Source organism: Salmo trutta, chromosome 10 (assembly GCF_901001165.1).
Source record: "Salmo trutta chromosome 10, fSalTru1.1, whole genome shotgun sequence".
Classification (NCBI taxonomy): Eukaryota; Metazoa; Chordata; class Actinopteri; order Salmoniformes; family Salmonidae; genus Salmo; species Salmo trutta.
Genome location: NC_042966.1, coordinates 7,193,155 through 7,215,156, shown reverse-complemented (window position 1 = coordinate 7,215,156; position 22,002 = coordinate 7,193,155). Strand labels below are relative to the sequence as shown.

The 22,002-nt window shown below is 41.2% G+C and overlaps 1 protein-coding gene across 4 annotated transcripts in view; it reads left to right on the top strand.

Moving 5' to 3' along the window:
- LOC115201007 (ATP-citrate synthase) overlaps nucleotides 1-22,002 on the top strand; it is a 110,636-nt gene that overhangs the window by 6,606 nt on the left and 82,028 nt on the right. For 2 of the 4 annotated variants that reach the window (XM_029764192.1, XM_029764194.1), the window contains exons 2-8: nucleotides 5,218-5,397; nucleotides 6,479-6,601; nucleotides 9,149-9,211; nucleotides 10,554-10,744; nucleotides 12,739-12,818; nucleotides 16,101-16,231; nucleotides 17,824-17,942. In XM_029764192.1, coding sequence (XP_029620052.1) covers nucleotides 5,239-5,397; nucleotides 6,479-6,601; nucleotides 9,149-9,211; nucleotides 10,554-10,744; nucleotides 12,739-12,818; nucleotides 16,101-16,231; nucleotides 17,824-17,942 — 866 coding nt within the window. In that variant the 5' untranslated portion in view covers nucleotides 5,218-5,238. Of the gene's footprint in view, nucleotides 1-5,217; nucleotides 5,398-6,478; nucleotides 6,602-9,148; nucleotides 9,212-10,553; nucleotides 10,745-12,738; nucleotides 12,819-16,100; nucleotides 16,232-17,823; nucleotides 17,943-22,002 lie in introns of those variants that run through there. The other 2 variants (XM_029764193.1, XM_029764195.1) reach the window with 2 other exon arrangements.

Sequence of the window (22,002 nt, the reverse complement as noted above, 5' to 3'; positions counted from 1 at the left end):
AGAGAGGAGGGGATAGGGTCAAGTGGGCAGGTTGTTGGGCGGACGGCCGTCACAAGACGCAAGATTTCATCTGGAGAGAGAGGGGAGAAAGAGGTCAAAGCACAGGGTAGGGCAGTGTGAGCAGGACCAGCGGTGTCGTTTGACTAGTCGTGCTGCATGAGGAAAATGGTCACACCTGATACTGACTATTTTTCTGATCCACACCCCTACTTTTTTTTCTTCTTCAGTAATGTGAAATCCATAGATTAGGGCCTGATTTAAATTATTTCAATTGACTGATTTGCTGAACTGTAACTCAGTAAAATCTTTAAAATGTTTTATATATATATATATATATATATATAATATATATTTTTTTTTTATCTTCACTTTGTAAAGTGTAAATTTAATTTATAACACAGATTTTTCATTGTCAAAATAGGCCTACAATACTTTTTTTTTCAAAAATGAACACTCACTCAATCGAATACTAACGTCCGTTCGGATATCCATCATCCATTTCTAATGAACAAATCAGTAAGTGTAGAGACTAGTAGCTGCTCCAAATATATTCTGTCCCTATAAACATGGACATGGTACGCATTCTGTTATCCCAGACTAATGTGTTGATAACAATCAGAATTGAACAACGTAGGCTAAATTACCAAGCCATTGATTCTCAGGTCCTGCAAAACCTCGGACTGACCAGACCTACCAGAAACTAGTATTGTCAGCTATCAACCCTTCAGTGTAGTGGTTTTTTGGCAGTTTTCAAGTTTTTGGTGGTTTTGCCTATTTCCTGAAGGCAACCTGTGGTGTCCTTGGAGTGTGCCATTCCCACACATTGTTTAGTGGGTTTGACAGTTGTATTTTAGGACTCCATGTTCCTGAAGAGCTGTCGTCTCTGCAAGCTAGTCTATTGTCCCAAAGCCAGCCCAATCCCCCTGGTTTAACATGCCATCAACTTAATTAAACCTATCAAGATTCCAAACAGACCAGTTGGGTGGTTACATCATAATAAGACAGAAGAACATCAAACTTGTCCTAAAGGGTCACAGTCCAGCTGGTTCTGTTTTTCATTTGATTGAACCACAACTGGGGGCAGATTTAGCAAAAGGTTTACGCGTGTTATTTACCAGTAGACCTAAAATGAAAAAACATAACGATAACACTTTCTTGGCATTTATTTTCATTAGTACAGAAATCCCTTTGCGGTCAGGATCAGGAGAAATTGAACAGTACAATATATTGGATTGTATATTCCACAGGCTGTTCACTATTCTCATGACACACTCTGTCATCCTCATAGCACTGTATCTTTAAATTCATATGGAGTGTTTTCACATGTTGTCAGATGAGGTTCAGATGAACACACTTATTAGATTAAGAAACAAAATGGTAGTCTCTCTGCATCCTATAATAATTTAGCATACTACTCTCTTGATAAATCTGTACCCTGGTTTCTGATGTCAAAATCGGGCACTAATTATTAAAAGGCAAGAATGGACAAAGCAGATACTCTGCAGCTATGGAGGTTTGAGTTTCCCCTGACACAGTGCAATCTACACAACAGGTGGTGACTGGTGAATAACCTTGAGCCTGAAGTAGTTCTAAGCTGACATATGGAATTGTTTAAAGATGGTCATATCATGAATCATTTAGCTTATTGGTTTTTAATTTTAAGACCCCTTTAGGTATGCCTCAAAAATATTAAAACAAATTTGGATAAAATATTACATTTGGCCTTTACTACTATAGCCCAGAAAATGGCATTGAATAACACCTTCATCAATGGCAAAGACAGTCAAGAAATAAATCATAAGAAACCAGGTTATGAAGTTTCTGTCCTAAGTCTAGGAGATTTAAACTTCTTTAGGCTAGGTGGGATGGTAACATCCAGTGAAAGTGCAGGGCGCTAAATTCAAACTGCAGACATTCTTGAAAATACGCATGCAATATGTCAAAATAAAGCTTAACTTGTTAATCCAGCAGCGGTGTGAGATTTCAAAAAGGCTTTACCGCGAAAGCAAACCATGCAATTATCTGATGACAGCACCCAGCACACAAATGCATTACAATCATTTTCAACCAGGCAGGTGGTGACACAAAAGTCAGAAATAACGATATAATTCATGCCTTACCTTTGAAGATCTTCTTCTGTTGGCACTCCAATATGTCCCACAAACATCACATCACATCCTTTTGTTCGATGAACTCCTTTTTTATATCCCCAAATATCCATTTATTTGGCGCGTTTGATTCAGAAAAACACCGGTTCCAACTCGCCCAACATGACTACAAATTATCTAATAAGTTACCTGTAAACTTTGTCAAAAAATTTCTAACAACTTTCCTAATCCATCCTAAAACGTAAATAATCGCTAAAATTTAAGATGGAATATACTGTGTTCAATAGCGGATAAAATCAAAGTGGAGCGAGCTACAGGTCGCGCGCACCAAGCAAAAAAGTACACTTGGCTTGACTCTCATTCTGAATAGCCGTACTTCTTCATTTCTCAAAGGAAAAACATCAACCAATTTCTAAAGACTGTTCACATCTAGTGGAAGCCATAGGAACTGCAACCAAGTGCCTCATAATTCTACTTTACCAAAGAAAACTATTGAAAACACAGTCAACTCAACAACAAAAAATTCCAGGATGGTTTGTCCTTGGGTTTTCGCCTGCCAAATAAGTTCTGTTATATTCACAGACATAATTTTAACAGTTTTAGAAACTTTAGAGTTTTCTATTAGAGGTCGACCGCTTTATGATTTTTCAACACCGATACCGATTATTGGAGGGCCCAAAATGCCGATACCGATTTAATCGGTCAATTTTATTTTTTATTTTATTTATTTGTAATAATGACAATTACAACAATACTGAATGAACACTTATTTTAACTTAATATAATACATCAATAAAATCTTTTTAGCCTCAAATAAATAATGAAACATGTTCAATTTGGTTTAAATAATACAAAAACAAAGTGTTGGAGAAGAAAGTAAAAGTGCAATATGTGCCATGTAAAAAAGCTAATGTTTAAGTTCCTTGCTCAGAACATGAGTCTTCAATATTCACAGGTAAGTTTTAGGTTGTAGTTATTATAGCAATTGTAGGACTATTTCTCTCTCTACGATTTGTATTTCATATACCTTTGACTATTGGATGTTCTTATAGGCACTTTAGTATTGCCAGTGTAACAGTATAGCGTCCGTCCCTCTCCTCGCTCCTACCTGGGCTCGAACCAGGAACACATTGACAACAGCCACCCTCGAAGCAGCGTTACCCATGCAGAGCAAGGGGAACAACTACTCCAAGTCTCAGAGCGAGTGACGTTTGAAACGCTATTAGCGTGCACCCTGCTAACTAGCTAGCCATTTCACATCGGTTACACCAGGCTAATCTTGGGAGTTGATAGGCTAGAAGTCATAAATGCTTGAAGCACAGCTGGCAAAAGCACAAAAGTGCTGTTTGAATGAATGCTTACGAGCCTGCTGCTGCCTACCACCGCTCAGTCAGACTGCTCTATCAAATCATAGACTTGATTATAATATAATAAACACACAGAAATACGAGCCTTAGGTCATTAATATGGTCGAATCCGGAAACTATCATCTCGAAAACAAAAAGTTTTTACTTTCAGTGAAATACGGAACTGTTCCGTATTTTATCTAACGGGTGGCATCCCTAAGTCTAAATATTCCTGTTACATTGCACAACCTTCAATGTTATGTCATAATTACGTAAAATTCTGGCAAATTAGTTCGCAACGAGCCAGGCGACCCAAACTGTTGCATATACCCTGAGTCTGCGTGCAATGAACGCAAGAGAAGTAACACAATTTCATCTGGTTAATATTGCCTGCTAACCTGGATTTCTTTTAGCTAAATATGCAGTTTTAAAAAATATATACTTCTGTGTATTGATTTTAAGAAAGGCATTGATGTTTATGGTTAGGTACAGTCGTGCAAGGATTGTGCTTTTTTTTCGCAAATGCGCTTTTGTTAAATCATCCCCGTTTGGCGAAGTCTGCTGTCTTTGTTAGGAAGAAATAGTCTTCACAGTTCGCAACGAGCCAGGCGGCCCAAACTGCTGCATATACCCTGACTCTGTTGCAAGAAAAGTTACACTTTTTCCCTAGTTAAAAGAAATTCATGTTAGCAGGCAATATTAACTAAATATGCAGATTTAAAAATATATACTTGTGTATTGATTTTAAGAAAGGCATTGATTTTTATGGTTGGCGCAACGTGTACCTAAGCGATTATATGCAACGCAGGGCACGCTAGATATACCAGTAATATCGTCAACCATGTGTAGTTAACTAGTGATTATGATTGATTGATTGTTTTTTATAAGATAAGTTTAATGCTAGCTAGCAACTTACCTTGGCTTCTTACTGCATTCGCGTAACAGGCAAGCTCTTCGTGGAGTGCAATGTGAAGCAGGTGGTTAGAGCGTTGGACTAGTTAACCGTAAGGTTGCAAGATTGAATCCCTGAGCTGACAAGGTAAAAATCTGTCGTTCTGCCCCTGAACAAGGCAGTTAACCCACCGTTCCTAGGCCGTCATTGAATATAAGTATGTGTTCTTAACTGACTTGTCTAGTTAAATAAAGGTGTAAAAAAAAAAAATCGGCGTCCAAAAATACAGATTTCCGATTGTTATGAAAACTTGAAATCGGCCCTAATTAATCGTCCATTCCGATTAATCGGTCGACCTCTATTTTCTATCCAAATCTACTAATTATATGCATATCCTAGCTTCTGGGCCTGAGTAGCAGGCAGTTTACTTTGGGCACACTTTACACCTGGAAGTCAAAATGCTGCCTCCTATCCCAAAGAAGTTAAGAAAGCTCATGAAATATTCATTTTTATACGCATCTAACTTCTTTTTGGGGTGTAGGCACAAAACTACCTTCATACTTCCATTCATTTTATTTTTTTAACAGTTGCTTGTTACCTTCAGATTCCCGTGACTCTTGTGGTGGTCATAGAACAACACGGAGAGTCTCCTCTTTCCATAGAGTGGTCATAGTAGTTTGTAGGTCAAACCGTTCGGACGCTATATATGTTTTCGTGAGAAGACCGATTTTTGGGATGCCATGGTGTGACAAACACCAGTGTGTTAATTGACTAGGAGGCTAACATTCCTCTTACTAATTCAAGGACTTCTGTGTGGACCTGTACTAACTGCCCCTGAAACTCTTCTGGCTTCCCCTCTTCCCTCTGCTAGATAGTGAGCCAGTGATTCGCCATGTCGGCCAAAGCCATCTCGGAGCAGACGGGGAAGGAGTTCCTCTACAAGCACATCTGCACCTCGGCGGCTGTGCAGAACCGCTTCCGCTACGCCAATGTCACCTCGGAGACGGACTGGGACCGCTTGACGCAGGACCACCCGTGGCTGCTCACTGAGGTACAATAAAATAGTATTGTCCTCCAGCAAGGACATTGTTCTCACCTTCTTGTACATGGACAAATAATCACACAGTGCTAGGTAGTGATGCACTTATATGACATTTTTGGCCGATACCGATATCCAATATTTTCCTTGCCCAAAAAAACGATACCGATATAATTTTCCTAGTCTGACTAGGGCCCCATGGCTAAATGCAGTGGTTCAGATGTTGGTAGAAATTCGGTAGCGTTTTCCTTCAGATTTCCTCAGAATATACTCGGCAGTGACGATGACCGAAGAACATTGTCTTGTGAGGTAATGCAGGTATTCCAGATTGGGAGACCAAAGTGACTTGAGTTCCTGTACGTTACAACAATGGCACAATGAGTTATTTGTCATGAAACAACAAACCCTTCAGCTTTTCTTATTCCTGGAAATGTCTTTCCTGTCCCCTGCGATGGACTGGGGCAGTATATCCGAGAGAGCGTTGATTCCGTAAAACGGATTAAATTACAGTCCCTGATGTCTCTCTTGAAGGAGGTCCTCGCCCTGAGCTCATCTACATTATTGTGACGGGACTGAACGTTAGTGAGCAATATACTCTGAAGCGGTGGATGGTATGCACGCTGTCTGAGTCTGACTAGGGCCCCACTTTTAACTCTTCTCGTGCATCAGCGCTTTGGTGCAGCCACCGGGATGTATAGAACTGCCTCAAAGTTCAAACAAAGGATCCAGGTAAGGGAAGTCGAATTTCTGGTGAGTGACTGCCAATCTAATATCCCAAAGTTATTCTCGGCTGTAGGTAAAAGAAATGTTCTGAGCAAATGGTGTAAGGAAGAAAAAATCCTGCGAAATTGGCTAGAAGCTAGAAACAGGGCATCTTCAACTATCGAGTGCTATTTTCCTCAAATGATTTTGGCTTAGTTTTGTTTGCTTGCCATTATACTTTTGAGCATTCCGATAGGGTTGTCAGGAAACCATTATCACACAACCAATATTTTTACAATCAACGGGTTAACGGTAGACAATCCAGGCGCAAAAACGATTCACCTGTGTGCTGTTGTCATGCTAACATTGGTGTTGTCCATTCTCCCTACAGCGATTGGTGGTGAAGCCAGACCAGCTGATCAAGTGCAGAGGGAAGCTGGGCCTGGTGGGTGTTGACCTGGACCTGGTGGGCGTGCAGGAGTGGCTCAAGCCCCGCCTCATGAGGGAGACCACCGTGAGTTGATTGGCTGCTCACTGTGTTTTTCTCTCTTCTTGCTCTTTCTCTTTCTGTATGCCTGCATGCATGATCCAGTGTGAAGTTTCCCCTAGTTAGAGCTAGGATCAGCTTTCCCTTCCTCGATCCTAAGTTTAACCAAACTGACCCCAGATTAGCATGTAAGATCAACTTCATCCTCAACTTCATAAACAGAAACTCTGCTGCCAGGTTCCCTCTTTTTTTTTCCCCCTTGTCCTGAATCCAATTAGCTGCAGCCAATTTGACACTGGTGGAAGTGGGTACTTGCTGCAGGAGTTAGAAAGTTACAGTTGTGGAGTTTTTGTACACCTAGTATACAGCTTTGATGTTTGCAGATTTTTAAAAAAGCAATTTCACTTCAATCTATAGGCCTAGCCATTGTAGTGCTTAGTGTAGCCTTCCTTTATATTGTGCCAGGATGGTCTACTCAATAACACTTGCCACTGTTTTCCAGGGAGTCCTAACAGGGAGACCTGGCATGGAGCCATCTCCATTTTGCTTCCTTCCTGTTCGTTCAGATCTCCAAACAGGAATGGAACTAGGTCTGCTTTTCTTATCTCACTGTCTATCAGAGGTAGTAGTGAGATGGCGGTGGTTGAGGGAACAATGCCCTCTGCTCATTGGCAGGTTCCCCTGCCCCAACAGTGTGCAGTTCTGGGCTTGTTAATGCGGTGAATGTGTGGCATGCAGACAGGTGCCCCTGCAGGGGCTGCTAATCCACATCACACTGCTCATCACAGCTCAACCACAAGTTATGCAATATGCCTCCTAGTTAGTCAAAGAGGCCCTCATACATTGTACTTTCAGACGGTTAGTCAGTCTCTCATTAGTTGTGTCCTCTCCCCATGTTCCTTGTGTGCTTCACATCGTGACTACCGTATTGTCAAACTGCGGTCAACTGTGGTCTACAAGTCTACAGACTCTTTGTCCACAGAGTCCAGACCATAGGCCTTCCTCTCTTCACCTAAAGAGGAAAGGAGAGGCACAAGACTTTCAAAGTCCTTACAATGAGCCTGACTGATTTAATTTGGAGGGAGCGAGTTAGGGAGACCAGGTTTTAGAGACCCGAGTTGTATACTCTTAGAACAAAATGGAATAAAACGGTTTTCCTATAGCAGCGATCTTCTACTAGGTTCAGCTGTGGCCGGGTAACTTTTTTTCTTGAACTGTTGGTCAGGTGGCTGGAACAAAGTTACAAATCATTTGTAGACTGCAAATTGACCCCAAGAAGCCTAAACGGATATGTTTGACTAAAACATAATAATTTTAAACTTCGCTTACATTTGTATACGATCACATATATATCTCTCTATTATGCGTGGGAATTTTTTGCAACAGATTTTCAAAATAAAAATCACTTGGAGCTGATTTGCTCGTGTTTTTATAGTCTGTCCAACAATTCAAAAAACTTGGGTGGGCCAAATACAATTACCTGTGGACCACCAGTTGGGTAACCGTGTCCTATGGTGTGCACTAATAAATACGATCCTGGTTGGTCATCTGCGGCATGTTCACCATGTGCCAGGCAGTACTTGTTCATGAGCATACAGCGTGCAAACATAGGGAGCTGAGGTTGCCATCTGTCTCTCCACTGCCAGGACCGGAGGGCTCCGAGTTATGTTTAGAATCCCTGATGCAAGGGGTCAGAGGGTATGTAATGCCAATGTCAGGAGGCTAGTACGGCCAAAACAACCTTATTAGGTCTGTCGTGGAAATTCAGTACTGAGAGAGACTTGGTCATTTCTGCAATAATGAAGCCGTCAATCCAACTGTCTTGACTGTTGGACCGAGTGCTTGAATCATACAGAGAATACCGGGTCTATATATACCAAACCTAAAAATGCTTCAACCATGGCTGGCAAGCATGCAGATTGGGCACCATAAACCCACCCTGCGTTCATCCAGTCGTTTATCTGCATGGGGTGGGTGGGTATTTTACTCCTCCAAGCTAAGTTTCACAGAAAGATGAGACACTGAGGCATTGTTCTAAACTCTTCCAGGCTGTCGCTATCTCGGGTCACACACACCCCACATCCTGCCCATGGAATACATCTCCCTCAGTGCACCGCTGATCATAGAATGGAATGTGGCTGTAACGTTTTATCACCCTCTAGTAAAACCCATTTCCTTGACGCCCAGACTAGCTGCAGGAAGCTAGAGTGGTCACCATAAAAACTCAGCCTTAGCAGGCCAGTCTTACTCTTAGTTAAAAATATAATCTTTTAATATTAATATCAAACAAATTAGGTAAGTATGTAATTTTTCTATCATAGGTCCAGTGCTCTTTTCCATTTTACTGCACTTCTTTTTTCTAGTGCCAGCTTTTCAGCAGAATGGATCATTAATAGCATTTTTCTGCAGAATAGAGCATTTTTGCAAAATCATTATTTTCCACCATTGATTGTTGCTTTTCCGCAGTGCTCCATAATGTGAAACTACCATTTCCTCAGACATCTTCATATCCCTTTGCCAAATAATAATACTAAACTAAATGTTGAATTAATCTATTTTACTGTTTCTCACCAGGTGGCAAAAGCGAAAGGCATCCTGAAGAACTTTCTCATTGAACCATTTGTTGCACATACACAGGTAATTTGTGTGAGGTTGTCTTAAATATCCTACCTATGAGGTGGGGTAGGTGTATAGTAGGCAAGTAACCATGCTAACAGTTTGTGTGTGTGCGTTCACGTACCCATATCCATATACAAAGTGTTCAGACCCCTTGACTTTTTCCACATTTTGTTACTTTACAGCCTTATTCTAAAATGGATGAAATAAATAAAAAAATCTACACTCAATACCCCATAATGACAAATGAAAACAGGTTTTTAGAAACATTTGCAAGTTTATTAAAAATAAAAAAACAAACATGCATTATTTACGTAAGTATTCAGACCCTTTGCTTCCATTTTAGAATAAGGCTTTAATGTAACAAAATTAGGAAAAAGTGAAGGTTTCTGAATCATGTCCAATCAATTGAATTTAACACAGGTGGACTCCAATCAAGTTTTAGAAACATCTCAAGGATGATCATAGGAAACAGGATGCACCTGAGCTCAATTTCGAGTCTCATAGCAAAGGGTCTGAATACTTATGTAAATAAGTTATTTCTGTTTTTATTTGTAATAAATATGCAAACATTTCTTAAGCTGTTTTTCGCTTTGTCATTATGGGGTATTGTGTGTATATTGATGAGGGGAATTTTTTTTATTTAATCAATTTTAGAATAAGGCTGTAAAGTAACCTAATCTTAAAGTGTATTTGGAAAGCATTCAGACCCCTTCCCTTTTTCCACCTGTGTTAAATTCAATTGATTGGACATGATTTGGAAAGGCACACACCTGTCTATGTAAGGTCCCACAGTTGACAGTACATGTCAGAGCAAAAACCAAGCCATGAGGTCGAAGGAACTCTCCATAGAGCTCCGAGCCAGGATTGTGTCGAAGCACAGATCTGGGGAAAGGTACCAAAACATTTCTTCAGCATTGAAGGTGCCCAAGAACACAGTGGCCTCCATGCTTAAATGGATGAAGTTTGGAACCACCAAGACTCTTCCTAGAGCTGGCTACCCGGCCAAACTGAGCAATCGGGGACAAGGGCCTTGGTCACTCTGAGAGCAAAAACCACGCCTCAATGATGCTTCAACATAGCATTGAGTAAAGGGTCTGAATATGTATGTAAATGTGAGATTTCAGTTTTTTTTGTTTATACATTTGTTTTTTCTTTTTCGTCATGGGGTATTGTGTGTAGATTGAGGGGGGAAATCTATTTAATCCATTTTAGAATAAGGCTGTAACGTAAGAAAATGTGGAAAAAGGGTCTGAATAGTTTCTGAATGCACTGTAATATAACTGTCAAAACAATCTACCTCTGCTCCCTCTAACTTTTACTCCCTCCCTTACTACCCTCCTGCTCCCTTTGTGCTCCGCAGGAGGAGGAGTTCTACATATGCATCTACGCCACCCGAGAGGGCGACCACGTGCTCTTCCACCACGAGGGAGGCGTTGATGTGGGTGACGTGGACGCCAAGGCCCAGAGGCTGCTGGTGGGAGTGGACGACAAGCTGAGCGAGGACTCTGTCAAGGAGCAGCTCTTCATGCATGTCCCAGACGACAAGAAAGAGTAAGTGACCGAGAGCCGTAGGTCAGGGGTGTCAAACTCAATCACTGGAGGGCAGTGTCTGATGGTTTTTGTTATTTCCTTTTAGTTCATGCCCAGTTCAAACCTAGACAACTAGGTGAGGGTAGTTTCTAACATCAATTACCTTAAATAATCAATCACATACATGGGAGTTGTGAAAACCCGCAGACACTCAGCCCTCACGGATTTGAGTTTGACACCCCTGCTTTAAAACAAAAGTTATACAGGGGTTACAGAGTTGAGCGTCAGATACCTGACGCTCAACTGCCAATGCCACAAAAAATGAGGGAGGTTGATTTTGCATTTTTGGGGGCTTGCATTGAGAAAGTCTGTCCTTTTCCCAGCCCTTGCTTTCAGCTGCAGGTATACATGCACTGAAACCTCCTTAGTCACAAACCCTTTAAAATGTTTCAGTAGAACGATGAACCTGCAATGCTCATCACCAAGCCATTTCACTTTCTGTGTTACGAAATGTAATTTCAAAGTTTGTTGGACCGCATCTTTTAGCAATACCAAGGGACTCGCGACTCTACTCGGACTTGAATATGAAGGACTCAGACTACAATTCTAGGTATTGAGACGCCCTGATGAAAGCGTTAACCGATACGCATTGGTTTATTTTAATAATGACTTACTAATTAGCCCACACATGAAAGGCTTTTTCTTTCAAACCCACACTGGACTTTGATTTTTCTTATGCCACTAACGTTTGCTTTTCACTTACAATGCTAGGTACTTGGGATTTGACTGACTTGAGGTTTAGTGATTTCACTACATCACTTTGTGGTATTATGGTGTCCCCCTCAACATTCTGTGGTGAACTAGTGGGAGTACTTTTTATTTAACCTTTAACTAGGCAAGTCAGTTAAGAACAAATTATTATTTACAATTACGGCCTACGCCAGCCAAACCCGGACGACGCTGGGCCAATTATGCGCCGCCCTATAGGACTCCTAATCACAGCCGGCTGTGATACAGCTTGGAATCGAACCAGGGTGTCTGTAGTGACGCCTCAAGCACTAAGATGCAGTGACTTAGACCGTCGTGCCACTCGGGAGCCCATACTTAACATTTCCTGCTGTGTCTGGTCTCTTAATCCACTTTCCCACCCATGACAAAAAGAGTCTGACTCAATTACACACCTCTGTTATTTATAGTGTTTATAGGCAATGCACTCCCCATTAGGCTGGACAGTGGACACAGTGAAATTAACTTTGATACGTCCCAATCTGCACCGCTATTCCCTAAGTAGTGCACTATATATAGGGTATTGAGTGCCATTTAGGACTCATCCAAGGTCATTGCTCTGTATCCACAATATATTGCACTACTTTTGGCCCGAGGGGCCCAGGTCAAAAGTAGGGCACTATGTTGGGAATAGGGTGCCATTTGAGATGATTGTTTTGTCGATGTGTGGAGTAGCTCATTGTTTCACCCTGAGGGGTTCCCGAAGTTTAAGTGATGACTGTCTAGTATTCTGTAAACTCATTGTGTGCATACCAAATGGCACAGTATTCCATATGTAGTGCGCTACTTTTGACCAGGGCGGATTGGGCTCTTCAGAAGTAGTGCATTATATAGGGGCCTCATTCAACTCTGGACCTCAAAGCCAGTTTGCTTTTTTATTTTTTTTATTCTTCCCCTCTAATCAGGCATTGATTTACTGTAGACCTGGAACACCAGGTGGTGCAATTAATTATCAGGTAGGATAGAACCGGCAGGCTCCGGACCTTGTAGGGTAAGACTTGAATACCCCTGATTTTATGCGGATTAGAGTGCCATTTGGGACACAGGCATTCTAACCATTACATAGGGAGTAATTTTTATTTCCTACTAACATTTTAGTTTATTATTAAACCCTTTTTAAAACTCCAATTTAAAGAGACTTCTTGTGTACAGTTTCCCATGTGGTCTTATATGCAGTTTTCTGAGATGGCTCTCCTCTGATCTAAACTTTTGATGTTTGTTGTATGCAGGGTCCTGGTCAGTTTTGTTGTGGGTCTCTTTAACCTGTATGAGGACCTTTACTTCACTTACCTGGAGATCAACCCACTGGGTAAGTCCACTTGTTTTACTAAGGCTATTTTAATTGGATGTTTAACTAAGGATGCTATCTCTGTATGGTTCTGATCCTGGAGCTTTTGGTACTAGGGCTGGGAATTGCCAGAGACCTCACGATACGATATTATCGCAATACTTAGGTACCAATAAGTTATGCATTGCAATTCGATGTTTCAAACATACTGCTCACCATATGCCTGCTGCAGCGGGACAAGCGAGAGCCATGAGAATTCGTTTTGATCATTCATGGAAATAAAATAGCTGAAAACAAAGTTGCTCCCTATTTAAAAAGAGATGGAGAACAAGCTACAGTGCCTTCAAAAAGTATTCATACCCCATGACTTATTCCACATTTTGTTGTTAGTGAATTCAAAATAGATTTTTTTTTTTTCTCTCACCCATCTACACATAATACCCCACCCCATAATGATGGTGAAAGCATGTTTTTAGAAATGTAAGCAAATTTATTGAAAAAGAAATGCCGAAATCTCATTTACATAAGTAAATACTTTGTAGAAGCAGTTTCTAGGTTAGTCTCTAACAGCTTTCCACACCTGGATTGTGCAACATTTGCCCATTTTTATTATTTTCAAAATGCTTCAAGCTCTGTCATATTTGGTTGTTTATCATTGCTAGATAAATATTTTGCAAGACCTGAAAATGGTTAAGCAGATTTGTCAACTGTAGCTCGGCCACTCAGGAACATTTTATGATCTTCTTGGTAAGCAGCTCCAGTGTATATTTGGCCTTGTTTTAGGTTATTGTCCTGCTGAAAGGTGAATGAATCTCTCACTGTCTGGTGGAAAGCAGACTGAACCAGGTTTTCCTCTAGGATTTTGCCTGTGCTTAGCTCCATTCCGTTTAATTTATTTTATTCTGAAAAACTCCCCAGTCCTTAACTATTACAAGCATATCCATAACAAGATGCAGCCACCACTATGCTTGACAATATGGAGAGTGGTACTCGGTAATGTGTTGTATGTTTGGGGCAAATCCAATAACACTTTGTATTCAGGACTAAATAGTTAATTTCTTTGCCACATTTTTTGCAGTATTACTTTAGTGCTTGTTGAAAACAGAATGAATGTTTTGGAATACTTTTATTCTGTACAGGCTTACTCTACACTTTGTCAATTATGTTAGAATTGTGGAGTAGTTACAATGTTGTTGATCCATCTTCAGTTTTTCATTGCCATTAAACTTGAACTGTTTTTAAGTCCCCATTGGCCTCATGGTGAAATCCCAGAGTGGTTTACTTCAAAAAGTAGCCATTCAAAAATCATGTTTTAAACACTATTGTCCATGCAACTTCTTAAGTGCCTTATTAAGCACATTTTGTCCTGAACTTTCCATGACAAAGGGGTTGAATACTTATTGACTCAAGATATTTCAGCTTTTGATTTGTAAAAATTTGATGAACATAATTCCACTTTGACCTTTTTTTTTTTTTTTTTTTCACCTTTATTTAACCAGGTAGGCTAGTTGAGAACAAGTTCTCATTTGCAACTGCGACCTGGCCTAGATAAAGCAAAGCAGTTCGACAACATACAAAAACACAGAGTTACACATGGAGTAAAACAACATACAATCAACGATGCAGTAGAAAAAAATAAGACTATATACAATGTGAGCAAATGATGTGAGATAATGGAGGTAAAGGCAAAAAAATGCCATGGTGGCAAAGTAAATAAAGTATGGCAAGAAAAACACTGGAATGGTAGATTTGTAGTTTGAAGAAAGTTAAAAGTTCAAATGTAAATAATATGGTGCAAAGGAGCAAAATAAATAAAATAAATAAATACAGTAGGGGAAAAGGTAGTAGTTTGGGCTCAATTAAAGATGGGCTATGTACAGGTGCAGAGATCTGTGAGCTGCTCTGACAGCTGGTGCTTAAAGCTAGTGAGGGAGATAAGTGTTTCCAGTTTTAGAGATTTTTGTAGTTCGTTCCAGTCATTGGCAGCTGAGAACTGGAAGGAGAGACGACCAAAGGAGGAGTTGGCTTTAGGGGTGACCAGAGAGATATACCTGCTGGAGCGCGTGCTACAGGTGGGTGCTGCTATGGTGACCAGTGAGCGGAGATAAGGGGGGACTTTACCTAGCAGGGTCTTGTAGATGACCTGGAGCCAATGTGTTTGGCGACGATTATGAAGTGAAGGCCAGCCAACGAGAGCATACAGGTCGCAGTGGTGGGTTGTATATGGGGCTTTGGTGACAAAACGGATGGCACTGTGATAGACTGCATCCAGCTTGTTGAGTAGGGTATTGGAGGCTATTTTGTAAATGACATCGCCGAAGTCGAGGATTGGTAGGATGGTCAGTTTTACGAGGGTATGTTTGGCAGCATGAGTGAAGGATGCTTTGTTGCGAAATAGGAAGCCAATTCTAGATTTCACTTTGGATTGGAGATGATTGATGTGAGTCTGGAAGGAGAGTTTACAGTCTAACCAGACACCTAGGTATTTATAGTTGTCCTCAAATTCTAAGTTAGAACCGTCCAGAGAAGTTATGCTGGATGGGCGGGCAGGTGCAGGCAGCGATCGGTTGAAGAGCATGCATTTAGTTTTACTTGTGTTTAGGAGCAGTTGGAGACCACGGAAGGAGAGTTGAATGGCATTGAAGCTCGTCTGGAGGGTTGTTAACACAGTGTCCAAAGAAGGGCCAGAAGTATACAGAATGGTGTCGTCTGCGTAGAGGTGGATCAGAGATTCACCAGCAGCAAGAGCGACATCATTTATGTATACAGAGAAAAGAGTTGGCCCAAGAATTGAACCCTGTGGTACCCCCATAGAGACTGCCAGAGGTCCAGAATTATGGGGTAATAAGGTAATTAATAAGGTAATTAATACCTTATGGGGTATTGTGTGCAGCCCAGTGATGACAAATCTCAATTTAGTCTTCATTTAAAATGGATTCACACAGTGAAATGTGGAGAACGCCAAGGGGTGTGAATACTTTGAAGGCACTATATTTAGGAAAAATACAGGAACTTTGGTGCAAGTACAGCAAATTAGCACACAAATATTGTCGATTATAATATCCCAATATGTAACTATATCATTTTTTTTACTGTAGTGTCCCGTTCTGCGTTAAGTATATGAAATGCAAATGTAATCTGGACCTGCTTGAAATATGTTAAAATGCCTTAAAGCCAGGCTTTTACAACCAAGCTCCCACAGCAATGGCTCAGCAGTACCTCTCACTTTGAATTCCTCCATGCAAATCAGCTGTCGTCTTTAACTCTCCATTGATGTATCATGGCATTTCTTTTTCTCTCCAGTGGTCAACCAAGATGGCGTGTTTGTCCTCGACATGGCAGCCAAAATTGATGCCACGGCCGACTACATCTGCAAGGCCAAGTGGGGTGACGTGGAGTTCCCCCCACCCTTTGGGAGAGAAGCTTACCCCGAGGTGAGTTGGACAGAGGGTCTAGAGATGTACACTACATGACCAAAAGTTCTACGAGCAGGTGTCCATGTACATCTCATTCCAAAATCATGGGTGTTCATATCGAGTTGGTCCCCTCTTTGCTGCTATAGCAGCCTCCACTCTTCTGGGAAGGCTTTCCACTAGATGTTGGAACATTGCTGCGTGGACTTGCTTCCATTCAGCCACAAGCATTAGTGAAGTCGGGCACTGATGTTGGGCAGTAAGCCTGGCTCGCAGTCGGCTTTCCAGTTCAGCCCAAAGGTGTTTGGTGTGGTAGAACTTGACCCCATCTATCTTGACAAACCATTTCTGTATGGACCTCGCTTTTTGCACTGGGGCTTTGTCATTCAGGAAAGGGCCTTCCCGAAACTGTTACCACAAACTTGGAAGCACAGAATCATCTAGAATGTCATTGTATGCTGTAGTGTTAAGATTTCCCTTCACTGGAACTAAGAGGCCTAGCCCGAACCATGAAGAACAGCCCCAGAGCATTATTATTCTACCTCCACTGAACTTTACAGTTGGAAAAATGCATTCGGGTAGGTAGCGTTCTCCTGGCATCTGCCAAACCTAGATTAGTCCGTAGGACTGCCAGATGGTGAAGAATGATTCATCACTCCAGAGAAAGCGTTTCCACTGCTCCAGAGTCCAATAGCGGCACGCTTTACCTCTCCAGCCGACGCTTGCGCATGGTGATCTTGGGCTTGTGTGGGTTTCCATGCAGCTGCTCGGCCATGGAAACCCATTTCATGAAGCTACCGATGAACAGTTATTGTGCTGGCGATGCTTCCAGAGGCAGTTTGCAACTTGGTAGTGAGTGTTGCAACCGAGGACAGACAATTGTTACGCACTACACGCTTCAGTGCTCGGTGGTCCCATTCTGTGCGCTTGTGTGGCCTACCACTTTGTGGCTGAGCCGTTGTTGCTCAGACATTTTCACGCCATGATAAAAGCACTTACAGTTGACTGGGGCAACTCTAGTAGGGCAGAAATCTGACGACTTGTTGGAAAGGTGGCATCCTATGACAGTGTCACGTTGAAAGTCACTGAGCTCTTCAGTAAGGCCAGTCTTTGTCTATGGAGATTGCATGGCTGTGTGTTCGATTTTATGCACCTTTCAGCAATGGGTGTGGTTGAAATAGCCGGTTCCACTAATTTGAAGGGGTGTCCACATATTTTAGTGTATATATCAAGAGTCTCAGGGTAGGAGTGACGATTTTAGGATCAGTTTTGCCTTTTGGACCACAATGAATAAGATTACATGGACAGTGAGGACCTGATCCTAGATTTCCACCCCTACTATGAGAAGCTTGATATTGTACATATGGCCCCAGAAATGACTGACAGTTCTCTAAGCTAATGGTTTTGCTTGTTTCTCCAGGCCGATGGCAAGGGCTCTCCAGCATTCAATTGATATAAATGTTATCAATTTTCTTTTCATGAGAACTTGCAATCCATGGAACTAACAACTTGTATAGAATTTGGTGGGGTAATTAACCTGTGACTAAGAGTTTCTGCTACCCTCAGATACAGAGTATATGCCCTAGTGACACATCCTTGTCTACCTATTCTAGGAGGCTTACATCGCGGATTTGGATGCCAAGAGCGGGGCCAGTCTGAAGCTCACCATCCTGAACCCCCTGGGAAGGATCTGGACAATGGTGGCAGGTGGAGGAGCCTCCGTAGTCTACAGGTAGGCTTGCAAAATTCCGGGAACTTTCACGAAGTTCCTAGCCTAGTCCCAGATCTGTTTGTGTTCCTGCCAACTACATGCCTGTCATTTAGGTGGTGGGCCATAGCAAGCTATCTGCTTTAGTTTTCGAAATGATCGATCTCTGAGGGATGAGCTGGATGAGTTTCTTCTGAACACATTTCCATTTGTTGGCCATCTCAATTTGTGCACGTTTTTCAAAATACTTTTGTTCGTTACCTGGACAGGCAAACACCGCCGAGTACTAAACTGTAAACCAATCAAAATTTGTGTACTATCCATGGTACGATCTCTGCTGATCACGTTAAACGTATCTAAGGTTGTAGACAGCTGGTGACATCTCGAGATCTCCGTCTGACCAACTGCTATCAGGTTAAGTTATTTTAATTTTTTTGGAATCAAACTATTTAGTTATAGAAATATGATATAATCAATGCAAGCTGTAAAATTACTCCCAATTTAAAACACAGCAACCTTAGTATTGGAGCTAGCTTGGTACCGTAAATTCTGGACTATAAGCCGCAACTTATTTCCCACGCTTTGAACCTCGCGGCTTAAACAATGACACGGCTAATATATGGATTTTTCCCACGACACATTCTGTGACGTGCTCAGTTTTTTGGCGGCATGAAGCTTTCATTAGACCAATGAAATTGCCGAACGGGTTAAGGTCAAACAACTTTTTTATTTACTGTTTAGATTAAATCGAGCGCTCTCAAACTTCCCATCATTCTGATTACGGTAGTCATTTTGTCACCCTCATCATGGCAAAGACACAGAGAAATGCATATGATGCAGCTTTCAAGTTGAAGGCGATTGATCTGGCTGTTGGAAAAGGAAATAGAGCTGCTGCACGGGAGCTTGGTCTTAATGAGACGATGATAAGATGTTGGAAACAGCAGCGTGAGGAATTGACTCAGTGCAAAAAGACAACTAAAGCTTACTGCAAATGTTTTAATTTTTGTTACAAGCCGTGTTTCGTTAAAGCCTATTTTTGTTACAAGCCGTGTTTCGTTAAAGCCTGTGTAAAGTTAATTTGTTTCAATGTACCGGTAGGCACCTGCGGCTTATAGACATGTGCGGCTTATTTATGTTCAAAAAAAAATGTACAATTAAATTCAGTGGGTGCGGCTACAACAAGTAGATCCGTTGCTAGCTAGCAGGAGAAAATATCACTAGCATATCATTCTGGGACAAGGAGCATTTTAGCTATCAGTTTATTCCAAGTAATAATTTAAGACAAAAATCTGTAGGACACGTAGTGTAAATCTAATACAGTCAAGGCAGGACCCACTCATTTCATTCATACTGACAAATAAGAAATGTCTCATTATCCCTGTCAATAGTTGGTGGCAGAGCACCCTGACTCAGACTGTCAGGATGTTCATTTTGTAGCTCACAAACAACACATTGAATTGTATTTGTTAAATGTGCCAAATACAACATGTGTAGACCTTACAATGAATGCTTACTTACAAGCCCTAATATTCCTTTGGAGTGACTTTATTTTATTAATTCTCGTTTCTCACATGATCTATTCAGCTCTCCTGTGTCTCTTTCAGAGATCAACCAAGTGCTATTCACCAAGCATGGGCTGTGAGGAGAACCATCCTACTGCTGTTTGAACTAGGCCTGCGTCACTATTTAGACATTGAGACCACATATGCATTTGCCTGTCTTTTCTTTGTTGAAGAACTGCAAATACATGTGCTTGTTTGAGCACTTTGAAGACTAAATTCAATGTAGAATCAGTTTAACTGGTGTCGTGTAATATTTCTGATTCAAAGGAGAGACTTTATAATTTCAAACAATCATCTTTATTTAATATCGATTATTTCAATAATTAAGCTGGTCGATCCCACACTCTGAAGTGTGATGCCGAGAGCTCAACGAGCAGAACTGAGCCACAGTATTTTATAGTTAAGACACATCCTCCTGAGTACGTGACAAACAGCAGATGTCTGGAATAGGTCAAAAGATTAGGATTTGTATGTGAGAAAGGAGTATCCCCCAGCCAGATAGAACAGATAGTTCCATTTGTATAGAAATCAGAGTTTGGCCCTTAACCTGTTGGGGTGTAGGGGGCAGTATTTTCACGGCCAGATGAAAAAACGTACCCAAATTAAACTGGTTACTACTCTTGCCCAGAAACTAGAATATGCATATTAGATTTGGATAGAAAACACTGAAGTTTCTAAAACTGTTTGAATGGTGTCTGTGAGTATAACAGAACTCATATGGCAGGCAAAAACCTGAGTATAATCCAACCAGGAAGTGGAAAGTCTGAGAATTGTAGTTCTTCTTTTGATTCTCTATCGAAACTACAGTTTCTGTGGGGTCACGTTGCACTTCCTAAGGCTTCCATTGGCTGTCAACAGCCTTCAGAAAGTTCTTTCAGCATTCTCCTGTCACTGACTGAGCTCCTATTATCTGCCCAATCAGTGGACTGCCTGTGGACAAAGGGATTGGATATGCGCGATCCCACGAGCGCGCCGTTCCTTCTTTTTCTTCTTGAATGAATATGCTATTGTCTGGTTGGAATATTATCGCAATTTTATGTTAAAAATACCATAAAGATTGATTTTAAACAGCGTTTGACATGCTTCTAAGTACGGTAATGGAACATTTTGACTTTTCGTCTCTGGTACCGCGCTCGCGCGTTATGCCTTTGGATAAGTGATCTGTACGCACGAACAAAATGGAGGTATTTGGACATAAATATGGATTATTTCAAACAAAAACATTTCTTGTGGAAGTAGCAGTCCTGGGAGTGCATTCTGACGAAGATCAGCAAAGGTAAGAGAATATTTATAATACTAATTCTGAGTTTAGGTGACCCCGAACTTGGCGGGTGTCTGTATAGCTTGCTGTGATTGCGAGCTATGTACTCAGAATATTGAAAAATGTGCTTTCTCCGTAAAGCTATTTTAAAATCTGACACAGCGGTTGCATCCAGGAGTAGTCTATCTATAATTCTTTAAATAATTGTTATATCTTGTCAACGTTTATGATGAGTATTTTTGTAAATTGATGTGCACATTCACCGGCGGTTTTGGTGGGAATACATTTTCTGAACATCACGCGCCAATGTAAAATGCTGTTTTTGGATATAAATATGAACTTTATCGAACAAAACATGCATGTATTGTCTAACATAATGTCCTAGGAGTGTCATCTGATGAAGATCGTCAAAGGTTAGTGCTTCATTTAGCTGTGTTTTGGGTTTTATTGACACATGTCCTTGCTTGGAAAATGGCTGTGTGATTATTTTTGTCTATGAACTCTCCTAACATAATCTAATGTTTTGCTTTCGCTGTAAAGCCTTTTTGAAATCGGACAATGTGGTTACATCAAGGAGAAGTGTATGTTTGAGAAAGTTGAATTATGACTTTTTGTTGTTTTGAATTTGCCGCCCTGATACTTCACTGGCTGTGTCCTGCAGGTGTGACGTTAGCGTCCCACATAGCCCATAGAAGTTAAGACAAGGTTCCTCCAATCAGCCGTCCGCACCAGAGACATCGTCTCCCTGGTACCTCGCAGTATACAAATACCAACTCATTCTATGGAATTCAGGCTATAGGTTTTATCACCAAGCCATCATAAATAAATGGCTAGCGCCAAGCCCCAGAGGCCCAACTCAGTCCCACTGACACAGATGAGAGGGTACCCATCAAAGCTATTCGATGCATAAACAGTATTAAAACATAATCTTGTAATTTTCCTACCATACAGGTGACAAACATATTACTTTACATTTGTAACATACTGTTGGAGGATTCTCGGAATTGTATTGTCCCGTCAGGAGCCCAGTCTTTTGCCATAGATGGTAGAGTTCTCATCTCTGGATCACGCAAGCTTTAGATTGCATTTCGCTAAGGCACTTGTCTGTCTACATCGGTCCGATACATTGGTGACCTGGGTGGGATCCTTTCATTTTACATTTTAGTCATTTAGCAGACCCTCTTATCCAAATCCTTTCGAAATGCATATGGGGCCTGGGCACACACATGCTCCTTGAGAGAAGGGAGAATACTGAAACATG